The sequence below is a fragment of the Pteropus vampyrus genome, unplaced genomic scaffold (genome assembly GCF_000151845.1).
Source record: "Pteropus vampyrus isolate Shadow unplaced genomic scaffold, Pvam_2.0 Scaffold171, whole genome shotgun sequence".
In the NCBI taxonomy this organism is placed as follows: Eukaryota; Metazoa; Chordata; class Mammalia; order Chiroptera; family Pteropodidae; genus Pteropus; species Pteropus vampyrus.
This window is the reverse complement of record NW_011888952.1, coordinates 2,705,000-2,729,312: the sequence shown is the minus strand read 5'-3', so window position 1 is coordinate 2,729,312 and position 24,313 is coordinate 2,705,000. Positions and strand designations below refer to the sequence as shown.

At 42.0% G+C, this 24,313-nt stretch overlaps 2 protein-coding genes across 3 annotated transcripts in view; both read left to right on the top strand.

Moving 5' to 3' along the window:
- Positions 1–5,793, top strand: VHL (von Hippel-Lindau tumor suppressor). 2 transcript variants are annotated; one of them, XM_011370569.2, is made up of 3 exons: positions 1–427; positions 2,328–2,450; positions 3,727–5,793. In XM_011370569.2, exons 1-3 carry the CDS (start codon positions 88–90, stop codon positions 3,921–3,923), a joined length of 660 nt encoding a protein of 219 aa, XP_011368871.1. In that variant the 5' UTR covers positions 1–87; the 3' UTR covers positions 3,924–5,793. The 2 variants fall into 2 exon arrangements, with proteins under 2 accessions (XP_011368871.1, XP_011368872.1); XM_011370570.2 differs by lacking the exon at positions 2,328–2,450 and having other exon boundaries at positions 2–427.
- Positions 5,794–12,259: 6,466 nt separating this feature from the next.
- Positions 12,260–24,313, top strand: part of IRAK2 (interleukin 1 receptor associated kinase 2) — a 48,001-nt gene continuing 35,947 nt past the window's right edge. Inside the window, exons 1-2 of the mRNA XM_011370568.2 lie at positions 12,260–12,439; positions 19,555–19,737. Coding sequence (XP_011368870.1) covers positions 12,346–12,439; positions 19,555–19,737 — 277 coding nt within the window. The 5' untranslated portion in view covers positions 12,260–12,345. The remainder of the gene's footprint in view (positions 12,440–19,554; positions 19,738–24,313) is intronic.

The following is a 24,313-nucleotide window of genomic DNA, read 5'->3' as shown; positions in this document are numbered from 1 at the left end:
ACGGACGCACGCTCCGCCCTGCCCCGCCGCGCGCGGCCCTCGAATCTCGCGTTGTCAAGGCCCGGGTGGTCTAGGCTTCTTGAGGTAATGCCCCGGAGGGCGGGGAACGTGGAGGAGGCCGAGGCGGGTGCAGAGGAAGCGGGCGCTGAGGAGTACGGCCCCGAAGAGTACGGCCACGACGAGGCGGCCGCGGAGGAGTCCGGCCCGGAAGAGTCCGACCCAGAGGAACCCGGCGCGGAGGACGAGATGGAGGCCGGGCGGCCGCGGCCGGTGCTGCGCTCGGTGAACTCACGCGAGCCGTCCCAGGTCATCTTCTGCAACCGCAGCCCGCGCGTGGTGCTGCCCGTGTGGCTCAACTTCGACGGCGAGCCGCAGCCCTACCCCACGCTGCCGCCCGGCACGGGCCGCCGCATCCATAGCTACCGAGGTAGGCGGGCCGCACCGTCAGCTTTGTCCTGGCGCGCTTGAGCGCCTGCCCGTCGGTGCTGAGCTGAGCCCAGTGCGCTGCCCAGCGCTCTAGGCCTGATAGCAGCAGAAACTGTGACACGAACTCACCGAGTCTCTTCCACCATCCCGGGAGGCAGGTGCTGTTGTCATTATCCCCATTTACGCTTGAAGAACTGAGGGAGGCCCCAGAGAGGTAGTGACAAATCCAAGCTGACGCTGCTATTAAGTGGCAGAACATTATTTATAAGACTGAATAGACTAATTGATAGTGGCTTTCCCCCAACCCCCACCCATGTATATCACCCCTAAAAGAAGTGCTCCATCCTTAATGCCCATTTGTTCAGTCAGTGAATGAGAGAATCTCTCATTCTCCGATGTCCCCAGTGGGCCAGGTTCGTGTAGGCAGAACATAGTCCTGTAGAGAGACGAATGCATAAATAGATGAGAACAAGTCAATGTCAAAATTACTGCGATAGGACAGAACCCAGCGGGAGCTTAGAGACGGCACCTGCTCAGGGAAAAGGGGTGTGTGTGTGTGTACATACGTGTGTACATACGTGTGTACACATGGAACTTTGGAGGAAGGAGGGGAGGGTATGAAATGGTAGAAGAAGCCCTCAAGGTGATTTTATCCCTAGGAAATGGAGGCCATTGAAAGTTTTCTAGCCGGAAGTGACATTGCCAGATTCCCATTCTGAAAAGCTTACTCAGGTTGCAAAGTGGTTTGGAGAGGGGGAAGAATACTGTTGAAGAACCAGTTAGGGAACTGTTTTAATAAACTGAAAGGGGATAACTAGACCTCACTGCCTAAGGAGGTAGTAATCTTCCCATGGCTTTCAAGAAGAGAAGTAGTCCTAGTCTTGCTTAATTTTCACAATTATTCTGGGAGGAGCCTGAGAGATTTTTTTTCCTTAAGGGTGGTATACTCACTCAGTAATGCCTCTCAAATTTTTACACCAAACTTCCCCTAATATTCAGTGAAGAAGGAGACAGTTCTTCCACGGATCAACATTTTTTCAGTCTCCTACTTTATCTAGAAAATTGTGTGAGTTTTGTATTCTCCAAAATTTATCTGTGCCTGATTTAATATAAAAAAATTACGTAGCATGTGAATGTATTTAATGTCACTGAACTATACACTTGGTTTAACAATATGGTTTAAGTGGTCTATTTTATGTATATTTTACTGCAATAAAAAAATTATCAGTTTACATTCTTAAATATTCCCACCAAATCTTCAAGTAAGTTTGTGCCCCAGGAACACATGCTATATTTATTCTGAGACACCTCCTCCCTCCTTCAGCATCTAATGCCCCAGGGGTTTGCCTCACATATAATGTTTTGTTTCTTAAATTCAGGTTTAATTTACATACCGTATTACCATCACCCCAGAAAGTTCCCTCCTGCCCCTTTCCACTCAGTCCCCTCCTCAAAGGCAACCTCTTCTGATTTTTCACACCATATATTAGTTGTGTCTATTCCTGCAGAATGTACCTGTTCTGTCTGGCATGCTCTTGTACCTTCTTATTTTTGAGAAGCATCTATCCAGGAAGTTGGTGACCTTCTCTCTTTTAGTTTGCAGCATTTAGTGTGATTTGCAATTTATGTACTTTGCTTTTCCTCTATGATAGTAGAAAGGGGTGAGATTTGGAGTACATGCTCTTCTGCTTACTGGCCCTGTTGCCTTGAGCAAATGACTTGGCTTTTTCAGACCTATTTTCTCATCTATAAATGGATCCATTGTGAGGATTGAATAAGATAATATTTTTGGAAGGGCTTTGTAAGATACTTAAGCAGAATGGCAAGTATTTCAGTGTTAGTCCAGGAAGATGAAGGAAATAGATATGTGGCTACTCAACAGCCTCTGCTTGTCTTAACAGGTCACCTTTGGCTCTTCCGAGATGCAGGGACATACGATGGGCTTCTGGTTAACCAAACTGAACTATTTGTGCCATCTCTTAATGTTGATGGACAGCCTATTTTTGCCAACATCACACTGCCAGGTACTGATGTTCCATCTTTTTAAAAAGATAAGGCTGTTATACTAAGTAGAGTATAGGCCACATGCAAGAGCCAAGCCCTTACTGATTTTTGTTTGATGCTCAGCAAGGTATTTATCCTTTCTGTGTCCTATTCTCCACTATAAATAAGTAATGTACTTGTAGGCTCTGTATTGAGCAAAGATGTCATGGTCTCCCAAAGGCCCTTTGGGCTTGTCAGAAGTGGGCTAAATTAAAACTCTGTAGAATGATGAATGTTTTTTGTTTCCCTGGCCTTAGAGCAGAATTATGCCCTGGAGTCTTGGGGAAAGAACAAGGTGTAGAGAATGTTATATCACGGCTTATTTATATGACTTCTAGTATTGTATCTTTTAATGTTATTTAACCTAGTAAAGCTCACAGTGCCAATCAGGGGTTAAAAAAAAATCACCCAATTGAACATTAGCAACATAGTTTACCATTTGTTTAAAACTCGAGTGATATTATTAGGTTGAATTCTAAGAAACTGATATTCTTGTGGACTAAAAAAAAAAGGTGTAGCTTCATAAGGTTCAAACTAATATGTATATATAGATCCTGTTTTAAGGAAGTGGGTATACAAAAATGACCATTGATAAGTTAAATGGAATATATTTTGCCTCATGGGATACCCTTAAAGAGTAAGTTTCCCAGTGAATATAAAATCAGATTTAAGTTCCCCCAAAATCTAAGTATGTATTGTTTTAGTTATCTATTGCTGTGTGACAACTATCCCAAAACTAACAACCATTTGATTTGTTCATGATTCTGCAGTCTGGGTTGAGCTCAGCTGGGTTGTTACTCTGCTCATTGGTGGTCATTGGTGTGGCTCCCTTTTTCTGGCAGCTTGGCTGGGGCCTCTCACCTATATAGGCTCAGTGCTTGTCCCTCTTTTTGTGGTCTCTCCTGTAGGGTAGCTCAGGGCTTTTGAGAGTGTAAAAGTGGAAGTTGCCAGGCTTTATTAAGGTTTAGGCCCAGAGTTACTACAGTGTCACTTTACCTACATTCAGTTATTAAAGCACATCACAGGCCCAGCCTACTTGCAAGGGGAAGTTACTACACAAGGTCATGAATAGCATGAAATGTCCATTGGGGTCTTTATGTTACACTCTGCCACGACACGTGTACTTGCTTTTTTTCCCCAAAGTGAGGTCCATCTGAAGTAAGTGTAATTGCTATGGCTGGAAAAGCGTCTTGCTCATCTCTCATCCCAAGGCTTGCGTGAGTCTGCTGCTGAAGATTCGGTTTTCTGCCCTTACAGTGTATACCCTGAAAGAACGATGCCTCCAGGTTGTCCGAAGCCTAGTCAAGCCTGAAAATTACAGGAGATTGGACATCGTAAGATCACTCTACGAAGATCTGGAAGACCACCCAAATGTAAGGAAAGACCTGGAGCGACTGACACAGGAGCATATTGAAAATCAACGAATGGAAGAGGAGACTGAAGATTTTAATTGAAATTTGCTCTCCTGAGACTCAGCTTTAGATGGAACTGACTAGTCTTGATCTAGATACAGGACTGATCACTTATTTGCAGTTTCAAAGTGTCTCATTCTTGGAGTAAAAAATGCTCCATTGCTTAAAAGGAAGTTAACTGACTTCACTAGGTATTGTGATTTTTAGGGGTAAAGATCACAAAATGTAATTTAATGACTGCCCTTTTTAGAAGTATTTATCAAGGGTAAGTAGTTTCATTTTTGCCTCTTAGTAAGTCAGGAAAGTTTCTGTGTAAGGACTTTCATGTAAGTAATTCAGTGAGAATTGCAACGTATTCTTTGATTGTAAGAAAGCAGCGGTATCTGCTTTAAATTGATGTATTGTGGTTGGTGATGTGTCTGCCTCTCACTTTGAGAAGACTAAGATATCTTTGAAGCAGGGACAAATCTCTCCTCTTTGAGACCCCAGTGCCTCACACATTTTGAGCCTTTATCAGTGTTTGTTGAATGAACAAACCAATGGATACTTTGGTAGAAAGTGTTTGGAGGGTTTGCTCTTTTTTGGGGGGAGAATAGGAGGGGAACCTTAAAGTGTGTACAGAATTAAATGTTTTAAAGGGAATCATTTTTATAGAAAGCACTTTTTATAATTTTCTAAATTTTGTGCTTTTCTCTGTTTACTGTTGTTACAGTGATGTTTTATTTTTGTTTCTAATCGAGGATTAGCTTTCTAAAGTTGTGACGATAGCTTTTGTGAAACTTGGCATCTGCACAGAAGATAGGAAAAAATAGCTGTCCTCTTATTTAATTCTAGTTTTAAGGAGCTACTACCATACTGTAAATACGTTTTTGCCAAGTATGGGTATTTCTGTTTTATTTGGTAAATCCATGACATTCCTGTTTGGTTCAGCATTTTTCATCAGGCAGGATCTGGTGACACTTTGCATCTGGCTCGGGGAGAGGCCAAAGCCCTCTAACCTCTGGGAAGTTACTCTTCACACACAGTGGAGTAGTTTTAAAAAATCCAGCAAAGAAAATTTTGGAAAAGTCAGAAAAGTAAAAGGAAGAAAAAGATCTCTGTAGATACACTACTAAAATACAACCACTAACAACATTTTGAAGTTTCAACCCTTTTTAAGGCAACTTTTGGTTGGTTGGTTTTTACATAGTTAAGTCATATTGTGCATACAGTTTTGTATTCTACTTTCTTCTCATTTAACTTTGTAATTTAAATATTTTTCCATGGCATTATAAGCTCTTAATAGACATTAGTATGGTCGGTCTTCCTTTTGTAAATAATTTTAGACTATTTCTTGGTATCTTCGGTTCCCTTATGCTAACCTTTGAGTACAATTCTTGTGCTCTGAAAAAAGTGAAGTGAAACAAATGTCCCAGTTTTCCCATTATACTCTAATTTTCACCTAATCTTATTCCCCTCTTCTAACATTCTGTAAATAAGTTGGCTTTTTTTTTTTTTTTAGCATGTTGTAGTACTCATTCAGTGACACACTTCTAAATATCTAAATTTTTTTGTGTTGAATTATTGGGTAGAGAAGAAGTACGGGTACAGAAGGCAGCTGATGGAGTTCAGGAGTGGGATAGGATGGGGATTTAAGGAAGTCTGCTGATACTGGATTAGTTGGTTTTTCTTTTTTTTAACCCTTGTGTCAATGAAATTTTATGTTCCCCTTAATAAAACATGTAGTTTGAGTACTGTGTTTTTTGTTGTCCAAGGAAGATCGAAAACCTGTAGCATGAATAATATGTTTTTCATTTGAAGTCTTATGAATGTATTAAATGTATTGCTCTTAAAAGACTGTGATGTTTCCTATTTTGAGTTAAAAAAAAAAACCCTGTTCTTTAATACATTAAATGGTGCTGAGTAAAGGAAATAGGGTGTGTCATGGTGTTATTTTAACCATGTTCTTCTCTCTTGGAGAGTTGTGAAAGCTGTGTTTGTTTAAAGGCTTAAAGTGGGGAGCCAGGTAGCAAATAGAAGCAACTAGTTTCATTCTCAGTCTCTTTCTAGCCCTGGATTTTTAAAAAAATTGTTTCTTTTAGCTTTATTTTTCTCCTAAATGAAATATCACTGTAAAAAAAATTTTAAGCGCTACAGAAGAGTATTAAGAAAGTATTGACACTGGGAACAAAGTTTTTTTTTCCTTTCATGAAAACAGAACCAACCTTAACACATCTCACTGAAGAAGGTATGGAGAAGGCAACTAAGCTTATGAAAAGAGGTTTCACATCACATGGTACCTATTAAGAAGGCCAAAATCTGTAACACTCACAAATACTGGCGAGGATGTGGAGTAACAGGAACTCTCATTCACTGCTGGTGGGAATGCAAAATAGTACAACTACTTTGGAAGGCAGTTTGGTGGTTCACAAAACTAAATATATTCTTACCATAAAATCCACCAATTGTACTCCTTGGTATTTACTCAAAGGAATTGAAAATTTATGTCTAAAACCTTGCATATGGATATTTATAGGAGCTTTATCCATAATTGTCAAAACTTGGAAGCAGCCAAAATGCCCTTCAGTAGGTAAATGGATGAATAAACTGGTACATCCAGACAATGGAATATTATTTAGCACTAAAGAAAAATGAGCTGTAACCATGAAAAGACATGGAGGAAATATAAATACATATTAAGTGAAAAAGCCAATCTAAAAGGTCACATACTGTATAATTCCAACTATACAATATTCTAGAAAAGGCAAAATTATGGAGTAAAGAGATCAGTGGTTACCACGATTTGGGGGGGAGAGGGATGAAAAGGTGGATCACAGAATTTTTTAGGGCAGTGAAACTCTTCTGTATGATACTATATAGTATGTACTATATTATACAATATACATTTATCCAAACTCATAGGATGTACACACTAAGAGTGAACCCTAGATAAACTATAGACTTTGGGTGATGTGTCAGTGTAGGTTTCCAAATATTGGTATATGATATTCATTGATAGATGTTAGGACTGTACTACCCTTCTTATAGATGAGAAAGCAGACCCCTCTGGAACAGACCCAATATTGGAAATGTACATTGATGGGAGATTGGTCAAATAAAATATGGTATTCCTAAATAAGACATTGAGAAGGAAAAGGTAGATGTTTCTTTATTGACATTAAGAGCTATTTATTATTGATTGAAGAAAGTTTACAAAAAATTTAATGTGTTTTTTAAAATCTTGTGTTTAAAAAATTAATTTTATAGAGGTCTAAACGTGTGGAATTATATACTCCAAATTATTAATAATGGTCCCCCAGGGATGAGTTTATGGAAAGCTGTTGTTCTTCCCCCTCCCTTTCCCTCTCTGAGATAATAGAAAAAAATACATAGTTTTGATCTCTTTCCCTGATTCCTGGCCCAAGGCTCCTAAATTCCTAAGTGTTAAGAACACTAGGAGCATCTTTTGTTCTAGTGAGGTGATCCTGGGTGGGCTCCTGGTTGGGGCTGGTCATCAGAAAGACCAAGCCATGATTAGAAGCTTGGAATTTTCAGCTTTGCCCCACACCTTACTTCTCCAGAGAGGGGAGAGGGCCTGATATGGATTAATAATTGATGATGCTTGTTTTAGAGTTATTGGTAATAATTCAATGTTGGAAATAGTAAAATCTCACTAAATAGATTGTTTTCTTTATTACATAAATAATCGATGATGCCTACATAAGGAAAACTTCATAAAATTCCCAGTAGTGCGAGGTTCAGAGAGCTTCCAAGTGGGTGAACACATCCACACTGGGAGGGTAACACACCCCAACTCCCATCCACATCGAATGGGTAACACGCCCCAACTCCATAGTTCTGGAAGCTCCTGTGCTGAGGACCCTCCTAAACCTTGCCCTATGTATTTCTTCATCCAACTGTTCATTTCCATCCTTACAGCAGTCCTCGACCTTTTTGGCACCAAGGACCAGTGCTCTTATGAGAATCTAATGCCTGATGATCTGAGGTGGAGCTGAAGTGGTAATGCTAGTGCTGGAGGAGCAGCTGCAAATACAGATGAAGCTTCGATGGCTTGCCTGCTGCTCACCTCATGCTCTGTGGCTCAGCTCCTAGCAGGTCACAGCCTAGTACTGGTCTGCAGCCCCAGGGGTCAGAGACCCTTGCTTTATCATATTCTTTTAAAACTGGTAAACATGTTTCCCTGAGTTCTGTGAGCCACACTAGCAAATTAACAAACTGAAGAGGAAGTCATGGGAACTTCCAATTTGTAGCAAAGTGGGACAGAGTTATGGTAAGCTGGGGACCTGCTACTTGTGATTGTCATCTGAATTGGGGTGGGAACAGTCTTGTGGGGATCTCCTAATCTATGGGATCTGACGCTATTTCCAAGTGGACAGTGTCAGAACTGAGTTAAATTATAAGACATGTAGCAGTTGTCACAGAGAATGACTTGTTTTTTGGGGAAAAAACTCACATGTTTGGTGATCAGAAGTGTTCTGTGTAAAAGTAATGTCGGGGCCCAAAAGTGTCAGAAGTGTTCTGTGTAAAAGTAATGTCAGGGCCCAAGACAGGCTGTCCCAAAATAGCTCACGATGGCATATTGATTACATTGAATTAAAGTTACTCGATCAGCAGCCAAAAGGGCACTTTGACCCTCCCTTATCTCCTTGACTGCAGGAAATAAATCTCCTCTGTGAAAGGTGTCCTCGCTGTACCTGGAAGATACCTCTAGAATTAAGTCAGAACCAAAAAGTCTGTGTAGTCAAATCTATTGCCTCTTTTCCAACTTCCTACGTTGTTTAAATTCCTCATTAACGAATACCCAAACCTTGCTTAGATTTCTAATTAGCATTTTTTTGTTTTCTTTTTCTAAATAATATAAAAGGTATCCAGTTCAATCATTTCTTTGAACCTCATTTTATGAACTGAGAATCATATTGTGATTTTCCTGTGTATACATATTGTTTTTTCTCCTGTTAATCTAATTTTATGTCAAATTAATTATTTTACTACTAGTCTAGCCATAAGAAGTAAAGAAGGGTAGAGGGGTGGGAATCCCCTCTACCCTATCCCAGACAGGAGAAATACACAGAAGGCAGAACTGGGTTTTTCCTACATAGGAGGAGGAAAGACTAGTGTGGGTTTTTTCCTAATTCACTCCCTTCTTTTTTTTTGGACAATGGTCATTTACTGTCAGAAAAACCAATAAAGATATTTTTATTAGAAAATAAATATATGTGCAAAGTCCATAGAGAAGTTTTATTATTGTCATTCCCTCTTTATTACTTTTTTTATGCCCCAATTTCTTGATGTAACACTGTTTCTCAACTCTGCCTGCTCATAATTAGAATTACTTGTAAGCTTTAAAAAAATGCCAGCTCCAATATAGGGGGAAAGGGGGACGGTAAGTGGGAAAGGGGATCGAATATATGGTAGCTGAAGGAAACTTGACTTTGGGTGGTAAACACACAATAGAATATACAAATGTCAAGTTATAATGTACACCTGAAAATTATATAATTGTATTAACCAATGTTACCCCAATAAACTTGATTGAAAAAAAAATGCCAGCCCCACCCCAGAACAATTAAGTCTGGGTCTCTGGAGGTAGAGCTGGGCATGTATAGTTTTTAAAATCTCCCCAGATAATTCTGATGTGCAGCAAGGACTGCAAACTACTGATTGTCATTTCAAGAGAATTTAATGTGAACAAATCATATGATATAACTATGTAATTACATTCAGTCTCAATTGTTTCTAACTGATCTTGTTAGGGAGGGTGTTGGCCATGGAAATGGATAATTAGAGGAAGAAGTGAACTGTGCGGGATCATGGGAAAATTTTTGTGGTCGCATAATAGAACAGAAAGAGCACTTCCTTTGGAGTCAGACTTGTGTTGAATCCTGTCATTTGGCCAATTTGGTTTGACCAAGTTATAATTGCCTTGAGCCTCAGTTTCCTCATCTGTAGAACAGGAAGGATAAACTTACTTTATAGGGTAGTTGTGAAGATCCCAGATGATGTATGCTAAATTAAATGCCTGGTGCTTGGTAGTGAGTGGCAACTCTATTCACTAGTAATAGCAAAGATTTTACTTTGAAGAACTTATCCTAAAGGATGAGGACCAAGATATGCTCCTGCACTACTCAAGCAAGCTTCTCTGGTGGAGAAAATCTTAGGACTCAGATCCCCAATCCTGAGGATGGGGTCAGAAGGAAACTTGCTAAGAGCCCAAGGAGATAGTAGAGAGAGGAACTGCGTGGGCTCGGCTGTCCCTGACTGGCCAGGCTGAATGCAAACTTGTGGTCTTAAAGCCTCATCAAGCACAAGAGGCCCCATGGCACTAAGGGAGGAGTGCTACAAAGCCACATGCTCTGTGCTTGCAGAAGAGAGGGAGAAGCAGGTGGAGGGCTTTGCAAATAGAGAAAAGGAGAAAAAGAAGAGGGCCCTTATTCTCCTTTGCCCTGGGATGTAGGTGCTTTCCCACTCAGCCTTGGTCAGACCATCACTGAAGCTTCTCCACCAAAAATTCCAATCACTGCTGAAACATGGAACTTCCCCTGAAAAGCAGTCTCAGAACACTGAAACATGCCCCACGTCCATCATCAAGAAGGTAGACTCACATAAAAGCAATCCTTTACTGGGCTCGGTACTTTGTAGTTTATCCCAAGCATTTTGAGGTCCATTCATAGCAATCCTGAAAAATGGTTGGGGCAGAATACCCAATTTACAAAAAATTTAATACAAATTTTATCTTGCTCAAGAATAAAGAGCCAGACAGATAAAAGAGCTGAACTTGGACTCTAGCTGAAAGGAATCTATGGCCAGTGGGTACTCTTTTCTTTTTAAAATGAGTTTGATGTCCTTTACTCAAGGGAAAACCCTCTATGTATTGGGGGAGTACAGTGCCTCAGAAGCAGTGGAGCACTCTTCCCTGTGCACTTTTCAATTTTATAAATTCTACCATTGTTTAAACACATTCTCTGCAAGCAAGACCCTGGAATAGGTGTTCTATGTGGGCTGTATAAATTGCTTTAATCCACATCTCTCCTACACAACTGTAAGCAGCAAGAATGTGTAAGGCAAGGCTTGAGAAGTGAAATGGTTTGTCCAGGGTTACAAAAGCTTGTTTTTGGCAGAACTAGGACTTGACCCCAGGACTTCTCACTTTCATTTCAACAGCTGATGTTTACAGCTGCAAAGTGGCACGCTAGTTTTTCTTATCTGTCTTTGATGATGTTACCTAACTTCTTGGAACCTATTTACTTCTGTGTAAAAATGGGATAATATCTACAGGATAGGCTTATGAAAGTTACATAAAATGATTTATGCCCCTGTAGGTGTAGATAAATGGTAGCTATTGTAATAAAGCAGTAATTCGTAGCCAGTGGTCAGACTGCTAGGGTTCAAGTCTCGGCTCTGCTACTTTGTACCTGTATGAGTTTAAGCAAGTTGTTTAACCTCTCTTTGCCTCAGTTTCCTCATTTGCAGAATAGGGGTAATAACCACACCTACTTTATGGGGTCATTGTGGGGAATAGTGAAATAACCCAGGTGAAGTCTGTTCAATAAATGCTAGCCATTATTCGTATAAGTTCTCCTACCCTATTTAATAATTCAGTCCCTCTTACCATGTTCTGCTTTCCTCCAATAGTATTTATCACTTTCTAAGATAATAAATATGCAACTAGCCACCCCAGCTTCCTTTCATCATACTCTTTTATTCTCTAAAATTACCTATCATCTTCTATAATGCTAAGTTGTTTACTTATTTTGCATTTTTATTGCCCCTTGTCTGCCTCCCTCAAGGCCTGGGATTTTGTTCAGAGATGTCCCCAGCACCTAGAACGGTGCCTGGCACATAGTAGCTGCTCAATAAACATTAGCCATTATTATGACAGAGTCTATCTCGACTAGTCCTCCTCCTTTTCCTTTTTGGCAAGAGCACTTACTATCTTTTAACATACAATGTAACTTAGTTAATCAGTATTTTTATTAGTTATTGCTAGTTCCCCCTCATCTAGATTGTAAGTCCCATGAAAACAAAGACTTATAAAAGGTTTTCTCCACGTACGTAGCTCCCAACATCTAGAACAGTGCCTGGGATATTGTAGGTAATTAATAGAATATTTGTTGAATAAATTATAAGTGGCGGAGCGCCAAAAGCACTGAAAGTGGGGTCAGAAAGCATCCTGATACTGCCACGGAATTCCGTGTGGCCTTAAACGTGTTGCCTCTCCACTCTAGGCCTCCGTTTTCCTTCACAGCTCTGACCCTTTTGGTTTCGCCCTGGCTCAGATCTAGCCAGCTGGTTGGTGTCCCGCTCTTCGTGGCCGCTGGGGGGCAGTGGTGCCCCGCGCCGGCCCGCCCACTCTCTGGGTGGTGGGGCGCGGTAGGACGGGCCCGCCCCCGGGTAGAGAAGCCAAGTCCAGCCGTGTCTGGCTCAGTCGCCCGACCGCCTCTCCGCCCGCCCTGGCAGCCCAGCCATGTCCTGCTACATCTACCAGCTACCCTCTTGGGTGCTGGACGACTTGTGCCGCAACATGGACACACTCAGCGAGTGGGACTGGATGCATTTCGGTGAGTGGGCCCCCTAGCGACCCCGCCTGGGGTGGTCCTCCAAGCCCCCTCCTCGCCTCTGTTTGAGTGGGGTCGCGATTCGAGGGGCCGGGCCCTACGTGTGGCCACGTGGACTCAGGCCTCGCTGTGTGACCGCGGACAGGCCACTGCCCCATCTCTGGACTCCAGTGCTATCATCTGGGAGGCATTATGTGATCTTTGAAGATGTCTGCTGTCAGTCCGTCGCTAAGTAATGACCATCTCAACTTTGCTGCTTACAGTAAAGGTTAGATAATAGCTATTAGCAGGTAAAATAAGCTATCAGTGTGCTGTGTGCCGGGCCCTGATGTAATCACTTAACATGGATTACTCGTTTAGTTCCCATAGCCTATAAGGTACCTCCATTAACCCCATTTTATAGACGAGGAACCGGATTTAGAGAGGTAGTGTCACTTGCCTCGGGCCATGGCCTTGCTAAATGGTTTAAACCCAGTGCCTGGCTTTACCAGATTTAAACCCAGTGCCTGGCTTTACCAGATTTAAACCCAGTGCCTGGCTTTACCAGATTTAAACCCAGTGCCTGGCTTTACCAGAACATTGTAACTTCTGGGTGTGTTTTGTTTGTTTACACCTGATTGGCTGAGAGCGCATGGCGTCTAGGAGGAGACTGCCCCTGTGGTCCTCCTGTTCCCAAGCAGAGGTTTGCATTCCAGGTCCACTACCGCCCAGCTGGTGATTTGGGGTGGGTTACATAACCTTTCTGAGCCTCAGCTTCTTAATCTGTAAACTGGAGGTTGTTGGGAGGAATGAAAATTGTACAAAAAGCGCCTGACACCTAAATGTCAGAGATCTTGTAAGTAATAAGGAAGTAATAAGTAACCATGATCATTCTTAGTTTTATGTTTTAAGTCAATGTAACTCATGCCACTTTATTTTTAAAATATATATCTTCTTTAAAATTTAGATTATGACACATGCCACTTATACAAGAGTATATAATATATATGTACAGTTGAGAGAACAATAAAATGAACACGTGTTATGCATCCAGTTTGAACAAATAATATATATTTTAACTTAGTGGTTCTCAACTAGGGGCGATTTTGCCCCCTAGGGAACGTTTGCCAATGTCTGGAGACATTTTTGGTTATCACAACTTGGGGGATGCAGTGGGTAGAGGCCAGGGATGTTGCTAAACATCCTACAATGCATAGGTTATCTAACCCATAGTGTCAGTAGTGCTGAGGTTCAGAAACCCTGTTTTAAACCAGTAACACAAATAATAAATGTGTATTTCAAAGTACTGTGGGACATAAATGAACAAAGCTCAAATTTCACCACTCAGGGATAACCATTTTTAATATTTGGATGCCAATAATAATAAAACAACAACAGTAGCTAACATTGGCTCCTTACTATGGGCTAGCAGAGTGCTACGTGTTTTCTGCCTTCTAGCCTTTTTTTTAATAAACATTTTCATGTGTATGCATATTTTAACAATCATATCATTTTGTACATTCTAATAGCCTACTTTTTCCACTTAAAATATGTCATAATTATTTGTCCTTGCCAAGCAATATTCTTTAACAACATGGATTTATTTTCAGTGTATTTTTTATTAACTATTTTCATGAGGAAAAGTAACAAACACACTAGGTTAAATGATGTAAATAATACACCTATGATAGAGGAAGGTAACTACCTTTCCCTGCTCTGGTCCTCAGCCTCCCTGTTCCTCTCCCTAGAGGCAGTCACTGGTAACATGTCAGGGCACCTCTGAGAATACCTATTGCTACTTGATTTTCTAGACTGCACTGTGTTTCTTTGCTTTGACGATCTGTGATTTAACTACTTTGAATGTTTCCTGGGCAGTGGACTAACTTTGTGTAAGAGACTCCCTCTAGTTTTTTCCATGTGGGCCTCAATTATGAATGCCAGAACAACTTCTGTTTCTAGGGTATTAATTTAGAAAGTGCACTTACGACTTTTTTTTAAAACAGCTTTATTGAGATAGGTTCACATACTATACAATTCACCTACTTAAATTGTACAATTCAGTGGCATTTAGTATATACAGAGTTGTCCATCCGTCTCTACAATCTTGGGACATTTTAATTACCCCCTAAAGAAACCCTGTACCCCTTAACCATCACCCCCACAGTTCCCCACATACCTCCCATTTCCCCCTGCTTTAGGCATTGCCTAATCTGGACATTTAAATAGAATCATACAATATGTGGTCCTTTGTGACTGAATTCTTTCATTTAGCATAATTTTAAGGTTCATCCATGATGTAGCATGATCAGTGCTTAACTTCTTTTTATTACTGAATAATATTCTATAGTATAGATGTACCGCATTTTATTTATCTAGTCATCAGTTGATGGACATTTGGGTTCTTTCCACTTTTTGGCTATTATAATGCTCCGGTGCACATTTGTGTACAGGTTTTTGTGTGGATATACATTTTCATTTCCCTTGGGAAGACACCTAGGAGGAGAATTACTAAGTCATAGGTTACTCATTTTGCAGAACTGCCAGACTGTTTTTCAAAGTGGCTGAACCATTTTACATTCCCATCAGCAGTGTATGAGGGTTCTAGTTTTTCCACAGCCTCACCAACACTTGTTATTATCTATCTTTTTGATTCTAGCCATTGGAACACATATGACCTGGTATCTTGTTGTGGTTTTGATTTGCATTCCTCTAATGACTAATGATGTTTAGTATCTTGGCCCTTTGTACATCCTGTTTGGGCGAATACCTCTGTCTTTTTAGGCTCAAAGTCCTCAGAGGCTTCCCATTGTGATTTAGAATATAATCCAGACTTCTCACCAAGCCTGCCTGCTCTGATACAATCTGACCCCATTGATTCTGACCTCCTCTACCCCCACATCCTTTTGCTTATTCTGCTCTAGCCACGTTGGCCTCCTTGGTCCAGGCTCAAGGCCTGTGCCTGAGACATTTTTCCCATGTTCCCCATGGCTGGCTTTCTAGCCTGTATTTGTTTCTTCTTGCTACTGTAACAAATTACTATAAATTTAATGACTTAAAAACAGCGGATTTATTATGTTATAATTCTGAAGGTCAGAAGTCCTAAAATCAAGGGGTCTGCAGGGCTGCATTCCTTCTGGAGGGCTTAGGGGAGAATCCATTTCCTTGCCTTTCTAGCTTCTAGAGGTTGCCTGTATTCCATGACTGGTGGTCCATTCTCTTCCTTCAAGGCCAACAGCAGAGCATCTTCAAATCTCTCTTTGTGACTTCTGCTTCTGTCCTCATATCTTTTCTGAATCTGACACTCCTGCCTCCCTCTCTTATAAGGACCCTTGTGATTACATAGGGTGTACTCAGATAATCTAGGATAATCTCATCTCAAAACCCTTAATTTAATCCTGTCTGCAAAGAGGTGACATATTCACAGGTTTTGGGGTTTAGGACACTGACATCTTTGGAAGGACCATAGTCCTTCAGGGTTCAGTTCATATGTCACCTTGTTTGAGAGGCCTATCCTGTCCTTGTTGTCCTCTGTCCCATCACTGTTTTCTTTCTTTAATTCCACTTCAAAGCTTTGACATTACCTTGTTCCTTATTTGTTTATGGCTGTCTCTCCTTGTAGAATGTAAGCACCATGAAGGCAGGGAATTGACTCATCTAGTTCACTTTTGTATTCCCAGAGCCTAGAAGTGCACCTGGCCATGGGCAGATATCAGTGAGCACGTGAATGAACATGAGCTGAAGGATGTAGGAATAGTGAGGACATGGGGTGTATCCACTTCTCACCCTACAGAGATGGCTTTGAGCTCATGATCAGCCAGCTCTCCCTGTTGAGTTGGGGGCCACTGGACTGGGAGCCAGCCATGCCCCCAGTTAGCTTGCCAAGTCACAGCACTCTCTTGGTTTACTCTTCAGCAGAACCAGTAATTATAATTGACTTTCCAGTCCTAAAGAGTCTTGGCTTCTGTGAGTCATTTTAGAAAAGAAAGTCCATTATGGCTGATTGTGATCCTAGGGAATGGGGATATGAAGATCCTTAAAGTGACTTAGAAAATCACACGGCCACAAATATACATGCTCTTTGGATTTGACACAAATATACATGCTCTTTGGATTTGACAGTTATTGGAAGATAGTGTGGCTGCCTCCTGTTTATTTTCTGATTATTGCAACTGCATCCATTTTTGCCCTTGGAGGAAAATAGGCTTCTTGTAGCTTCACCCACCTCGGGTATTTTGAGGGGCCCAGGGGCAGAGCTTCCTTTTTTTGTTGGACCACTCCCCATCTTGCTCACTCATGCATATGTCAGCTTTTGTATGCAGCTCTGCTTTGTCCCCGCCCTAGCTATGTGACCAGGCAAGTGACTGCTTCTCTCTGAGTCTTTAGTTTCCTCATCTGTAAAACAGGGATGACTGCTGAGAGGCTTAGGGGACATGATGGTGGGGAAGGTTTTAGCACTTTTTCCTTCTCTCAACCAGGGAGGAGTCTTGTTAGTTCAGACAGGGAACATTTGACCCTTGAGTGGGTCACTTCAGAAGGCTGTGCCAGGTCTGCTCCAGAGGGCTTTGAAGACGGGCAAGTTTTCTGCTGCACAGAATGAATTCCTGCAGGATTCAGGAACTCAGACCTGGAGGGATGGTCTCCATGTGGTGTTAACCAGTGGGGATAGTGACAGGGTTTCTTAGAGTGTAAATGGATTAATAGCTAACATTCATATCACATTTACTATGTGCCACGCAGTATTTCCAAGTGCTAATATACCTATAACTAATGTAATCCTCACAACAACCTCTGAGGCAGGTGCTGTTGTTATTCTTGTTTGTAAATGAGGAAACTGAGGCACAGGCATATGCAAAGGGCAAGTAAGTAGTAGAGATAGGATTTGAACCAAGGCCTTCGAATCCAAAGTCTGGGCCTGGACCATCACTGGACTATCTTGTTGACATAAGAATGTACTTTTATATCTATAAAAAAGTCTGGAAGATTAGAAGCAAAAGTATAACCAGTGCTTTTCTTGGGGTCTTCTGAGTGTGATATCATGGGGACTTTGATTAGATCCTGTTTTCCAGATATTCTGTAAAGACCAGGTATTACTCGTGTGTGTAGAGAAAAGAGCTGTGGATATAGCGGGGCCCTCAGCAATGCTTCATCATCTCAAGATCACTATTTTATTTTGACCTTGTTTTAAAGTTCTAGTAATATGCTACTAGGTCAATATCTTAAGATACATCACTTTCATGGAGCTAAGATGTCCATACTACAAGGTGACTTAGAGTTTAATTCCTGTTTCTCCTGCACTGCCTGTGAGGAAATGTAACCCACAGAGGCTAAGGGCTACGGCTGAGTTCCTGTGGCCATGGAACACCAGGGGCAGCCCTGTGCTTCCGGTTTTCCCATGACATTGTGCTACCTCCAAGCCTGGGAGGCATGAATGACACTTCTCTATGGTCTTTTCTGTCTGCTGCTGGAAGCAGCCCCTGACCCTGATGACATCATTTCCCACTGATCTGGAATCTGGCCTGGGGTTTCCAGTGACTGAAGTTGCAACTCAAAGAACTTTCCATCCTCACAGGGCACTTTGGAGGCTTTCTGTAGGAAGCTATCACAACCTTCCCCACTCCTTTTGAGGAGGAGGGATTGTGCAACATGATTATGTCCTTCCTGGCTCTGAGGTCTAACATGGTATCTGTGGCTCTTAGAATCGAGTCCAGACTCCTAGACCAGCAGCATTCGAAGCCCCTCGTTATGTTGCCCTGGGCTTCATCTTTTGCCTACTCTTCCTCACTCAATTCATTATCTTTGTATTTTTCAAACAGAAAAGTTCCATGGGCTTCTAGTTTACTCACCCCAGGATGTCTAGAACTTGTCACAAACCTGGAGTACAGTAGTGCTCAATCATATTTTGTCAAATGAATGAATGAATGACTTGATGTTCACATAGATTCCTGCTCTGTGATTTCTGAAATCGTGGAACTGGAGTGTGATTATTTTATTCCTAGTTTTAAAAAATATTTTTCTCATTTCAGTAAACTCAGTGAAATACTATATGACTATTCAAAAAACCATTTATGAATAGCTTATAACATCTCAGAAAATGCTTATGGTATAATGTTAATAGATAAGAGCAGGATGCAAAGTTTTACAGTCTGGCAACAACTGCATTTAGAACCATACCTATGTGTGTGTGTGTGGGTGGGGAAGGAGGTTGGAAAGGGAAAGTTCCTAGTGGGATGCTATGTAACTTGTTTTATTTGTTTTTTCCCCCTGCATTTTCCAAGTTTTCTTTAGTGAACAACCATTAACTTTATAATAAAAAATGAAAAGGAGTGCATTATTTTTAGTATTGCCAATGATTTTTCCCTGAAGATTTTGTACAGTGCTTCAGAGTTGGCAAAGTGCTTTTAGATCCACAGGCTCTCTTGATCTTTATAACAGTTCTGTGAGGATGGTGAGTTCGTTCGTTCGTTCGTTCGTTCGTTCATTCATTTATTCATTCAAGTTCAGCCTGCCAGGGCTGGGACTTAGGGGTGAAAAGAATGAGATGCTTGGGGCAAAATATAAGGAGGCACCTACTCTGCAGATGCTACAAGAACAGAATCAGCCCTAAGAGTGAGTGCCTCCTTAAATTTTGTACCCTTGGTGCCTCCCTTGCCTCACCTGGGACCTGGCCCTTCCCCAACTCTGTGTCAGGCATCGTTCTCTGTTTTGGATATCTAACAGTGAACAGAACACACCAAATTCCCTGCTTACACAAGACTTCTAGAAGGGGAGGCAGGCAAAGTCGTTACTCCATTGTTACAGTTGAGAAAACAGGCTCCACTGGGGAAATGAGTTGCTCAGAGCATATAAGCGGCTAAAGCTCAAGGCCCCCTACAATCTCATCCAGTGGTTTTTCTCCTAAATCTTCTGTGGCAGCAAAGTTGATATTTACATTCAAGTGTTACTGTGCTGGGCCCGTGGGTATTAAAGGGAATTGGCATTTTAACTTGGGCTGCCTGTGGACTCCAGCTGATGGTGGAATTTCAGGTATGGTAGGGGGCAGATGGGGAAAATATTATGGACAAAGCCTGACTAGCACAGTGACCCTCTCATGGCGGGACTGCCTTTCCAACCCTAAGCAGATCCTCTTACTTGCCTTCCAGCCTCCTTTGTGATCACAGACCTGACCCAGCTGCGGAAGATCAAGTCAATGGAGCGGGTGCAGGGAGTGAGCATCACCCGGGAGCTGCTGTGGTGGTGGGGGATGCGGCAGGCCACTGTCCAGCAGTTGCTGGACCTCCTGTGCCACCTGGAGCTATATCGCGCAGCCCAGATCATCCTGAATTGTGAGTAACCAAGCTGGCACCTAGTGGCCAACCGCTGACCATGTTGTGTTTCAGCAGGAGCTGCACTGTGGCCTTAACACCTTTTTTAATCTTAAAAAAAATATTTGAATGAGAGTTTACCATCCATCTAAGAAATTAGTAGTGGAGGTACCTCTGGTCACTGGCGGAGATGGAGAGCATACCCAGACCATCTGGATCCACAGCCCTCCTTCTTAGCTTTCTCACGGGAAAGCGTCACAGAAGAAGCTTTGGGCTTCCAGGAAACTGACATTTTTGCCTGTCAGTCTCTCTTCTGCTTAGAACTTTACTCAGATCCCTGGTTTCCGGTTTCAAACTGCCTCTAACCTCTTTGGCCCGTGAGAGTCTACCTTTGTTCCCCAAACCTCTTTTTTCTCTTCCCCTTAGCTGATTAAAATTGCTGGAGGAGGAAAGATTAAAGCCTTTCCACATCCACAAATCCCCTGGCTATTTTGAGAGCCTGATTTTGTGTTTTTACTATTGCTTTGAGTCCTTAGGCAAGACACTTACTTCCCCTTCCTGCATCTTTTTTTTTTTTTTTTTTAATTAAGGAAACACATATGCTGTAAATCTCTGTTACTTTTTTGGATGTGAATATAGAGGGCATATGTGAAGCATTTTAAGTTTCTGTATTCCAACTGATCAAAGCTATTTCCCTTCCCTAATTGTAACAGTAGTTAAACTTTTTTTTGTATGTACTTATTGAAGATTGTTTATGACCTTGCTCAGCTGCCTCTCACAGTTTTTGAGAACTTGATGTCTGCCCACCACTTAAAGGACTTTAAGAATAGATTTAAATAAAACAATGCTTATCAACCTTGCACACCAAAAGTCCCAGATATAAAGTGGTTTCCTCGGAGACTTATGTCTCCAGGTAATATTTGTATTTAACAGAGGCCTGTGAAAGTTGGGCCTGAACTGAAAGATGATGTGTGGGAGCCATTGGGGGACCACGTGTGCATCCAGTCTCTTGAAATCATGCACTACGGCTGCCTGCTGGTCTGATTGTGTGAAGAGCTGGGTCTGTGGGTCTCTGTTCCTTGATATTTTCTTGGCCTTAATTGCCAAGACCATTGTTATTCAGTTTCTCAAATATTAATGATATAAGAATTAGAATAAATTAGTACAGACGGCTTACTACCCAGCTCCCATTCCTTCATCCAGCAAATCTGCTAGCCAGTGTTAACCCTGTTTTACTCTCTTAGCCATTCCTTGGTAGTCTCCTGTATTAGCATTCCAGGATCACTGCTGTTACAAAGAGCAGACTGCACTGAGTTAACTAAGATAGACGTGTATTTCTCTCTCCTGTGACAGTCCAAGCTCCCCATGGTGTTGAGGACCAGGTGCTTTCTTTTTCATTGCTCTGCCATCTTGGACATCTGGCTGCTGACTCATACCTGAGATGGCTACCCTGTACCTCCACATGCACATTCCAGCCAGCAAGAAGGGCGTGCCCTGGAAGCTGTACACCTAACTTCCCTTCACAAGCCATTGGCCAAGACCTAGTCACGAGATCACACCTAGTTGCAAGGGAGGCTGGGAAATGTAATCTTTAGCTGGAATGTTATGTGCACATGTAAAGCTTCTATTACTCTAGAAGAGGAGGGAGTAAATATTGGAGGGACAGCAGTCTGCCTACAATCCTCTCCTCAAATATCCATATACACCTGTCTTCCCACACTTCAAACATGCTTATCCTTTCCCCGAGGGAGATAGGCCTGGAGTCCTCATCAGTTCCTTCCTTTAGTTTAAGGCCCAGGATCTGTGAGTGATGCTTCGTCTTCTCTATGAGCCTCTGATCTAGTACCTCTCAACCAAAGAGAGCTTACCTACTCCCCTTCCCCCAACACACCTACACCCCAAAAGGCAATGGTGGAATCCAAACAAGAAGCCGCAGTCAAAACTCACATTCGAAACCAGTAACATGCTGTAGTTACTTGTCTATAGTAGTTGGCATATGTGGCTGACAGGAATTGTAAAATGTCCCTTGGTTAGGGGAGTAAGTCCTTTGTTTGGTTCTCCTAGCATCCCTTTGTTCTCAGTAAACCAGTGATTCTCAAAGTGTGTTTTCAATTTCTGGGCTTACCTGGGAACTTGTTAGAAGTGCAAATTCTTGGGCCTTACCTTATCTGCGGATTCAGAAATTCCAGGGGTGGGGCCCAATTCCAAAGGATTCTGATGCAGATGAAGGTTTAAGAACCACTGCTCTAACACCTGGTTCTCTAACTTCCGGCTCTGTCTTGAGGGGGTTGGTTTGGGGTGGGCATTGCAAAGAGCTCCCCTATTCTTTATTCTTTGTGGCCTCATCGGAAGTGGGAATTGGAGAGAGTCTGCCCTTGTGGAGGGCTGCATGGCTTTCACAGCCCACTTCCTGCTGGTGTGTGTTTGGGGGCCTGAAGAGAGCTATAGGGATCAAATAATTATAATCTTTTCTCACACCAGGTCTGTGGTTTTGATGCAGGACAGGGCACATTCCCCTGAGTGGGCGGAGACCAAGGCCTACACCGAGAGAAGAGGGTCCTTTGTTGGAGAGTGTAGAAAAGAATTCCGCACACGCCCAAGTTAGAATCAAAAGGCAAGTTTATTAGGAAAGGGATAACACTCCACAAATAGAGTGTGGTCTCTGCTCAGAGGCAGAGAGTGAGAGGGTCAGTGGGAGGGACAGCAAGAGAGACCCTGAGTGTTCGGGGAATTTATTCTTTAGTTCTTATTTCCTTTGATATGGATGTACAGTGAGGAAGGGGAAGGAGAAGAGTAAGTAGCCTGAAAGTCCTGCTGGCTACTGTTCCCAGACTTTAAGCCATAGATAGGTTCTTCATAGTTTTTGCCATAGGGAATGAATAATTTTATTTGCGTAGGGCACCACTTAAAGACTGTTGTTCCTGTGTCCCCTTCCACAGGTGTGGGGAATGGGTCGTTCGCTATCCCAGCAGAAATCTTCCTTTGTTCTGCAGGTGTTCTCTTGGCCTGGCTGCTGGGCTCGTCAGCATATTGCAGTCTCTGAATGTAGCTTAATTAACGTTTTAATTATCTTGCCTCTCCCTACCTTAGTTTTTTGGCAATAAAATTCTGTCAAAAAACTAGGAGTTTCTGGTCTCTTGGCTCCTAATCAGTTCTGATCCAGCCTGAAGATATCTTAGCTCTTGACTCTGGAATGTTGTTCCTTTTTTAACTCTGGAATGTTTGATCTTCCATTTAGTGGCCTGCATCCTTGTGCTCAGACCTGCCTTGCCTCTCCTAATTTAATATACTTACCTGGAGCCTCCCTTGAGGCCACCTGAAATGATTCCCTGTATGGGCAGGAAGCACTCTTAATTTGACTTTTGCCTCTGGGCTCTCCGTGTCCATCTGGAATTCCTTCTGAGGTTTAGTGGTGGAACTGAGAAAAGTGAATGGTGATGAGGAAAGTTAGGGCCACAGTCTTATCTCCTGCTGAGGCTGTTTCTTCAGAACCCCTAAAATGGGGGTTCTCAGTCAACTGGGACTATCAACTACAGTTTGAGAGTTTTCCTGTTCAGCTCTGCTTGTGCATGGTCTCACTCCTCTGGAGCTCATTTCTCTTTTGTTGGAGGTTCCTGAAAAAGAAGCCACATACACCAATGTTTAGGACATACTTGGTTTTTCCCTTTAATTATAGGTGCTTTCAGCACATGGTCTGTCTTCTGAGTGTCACAGGTGATGTTTTACCAACTTTTTTGCTTTGATATGTGAAGAATAATCAGCTTTCTGGCCTGTGATATCTGGATCCTTGCTTCCTGGAGCTTTACTGTTGGGTACCAATTCTGTATTAGTTATTATATTTATTTGGCTGCTACAAGAAAGGCCAGTAACAACAGCTTAATCTAAAAGAAGGTTTCTTTCAATTAGTAGTGTGCATGTTGACAATCCAAGGCTGATATGGTGGATTTATAGTGTCAGGGATTCAGGCTTTTTCTATTATTCTGCTGTTCTTAACATGTACGAGGCTTCCTCTTGTGGTTTGAGATACTTGCTCCTGTTCCTACGGCCAATTCCATATTCCAGTCAGCAGGAAGGGGAGACCACTTTCCTTTCCTTTTAAGGGTACAATCTGGAAGATGCACTTATCACTTCACTAAATTCTGTTTGCTAGAATTTAGTCACATGGACATGTTTAGCTGCAAAGGAGTCCAGGAAGTGTAGTTTTTAGCCAGGCAGCCATATGTCTAGCTGAAACTTCCAGAATTTAGAAAGACAGAGAATAGATACTCTCTACTACATTAGAACTTTCTGTGAATACTGTGCATATATTGTTATGTTTATACTTACTAACTTAAATATTATCCACCAACTTTGTAGAAGAAGTTTGGCTTATATACACCTCCCTTTCCACATCCTTCCATACATCCATTTCACAATTTTTAGTTCTTTTATAGATTGCTTTTACAACTTTTAATGACTATCCTTAGATTTCTAGTTCTTTTTCCATCAGCTCTAGGCAGTGCCTTTTGATGCTCCACTCAGATGAAGGTGTTCGTTCCTTGTGAGGTGACACTCTCCCTCTTTTTCCATATAGGGAGTTAGATACACAGAGCTGGAC

Coding starts and splice junctions, on each gene's coding strand:
- VHL (XM_011370569.2), top strand. CDS start 88: ATGCCCCGGAGGGCGGGGAACGTGGAGGAGGCCGAGGCGGGTGCAGAG. Junction 428..2,327: donor CCGCATCCATAGCTACCGAG/GTAGGCGGGCCG, acceptor TTGTCTTAACAG/GTCACCTTTGGCTCTTCCGA. Junction 2,451..3,726: donor TGCCAACATCACACTGCCAG/GTACTGATGTTC, acceptor CTGCCCTTACAG/TGTATACCCTGAAAGAACGA.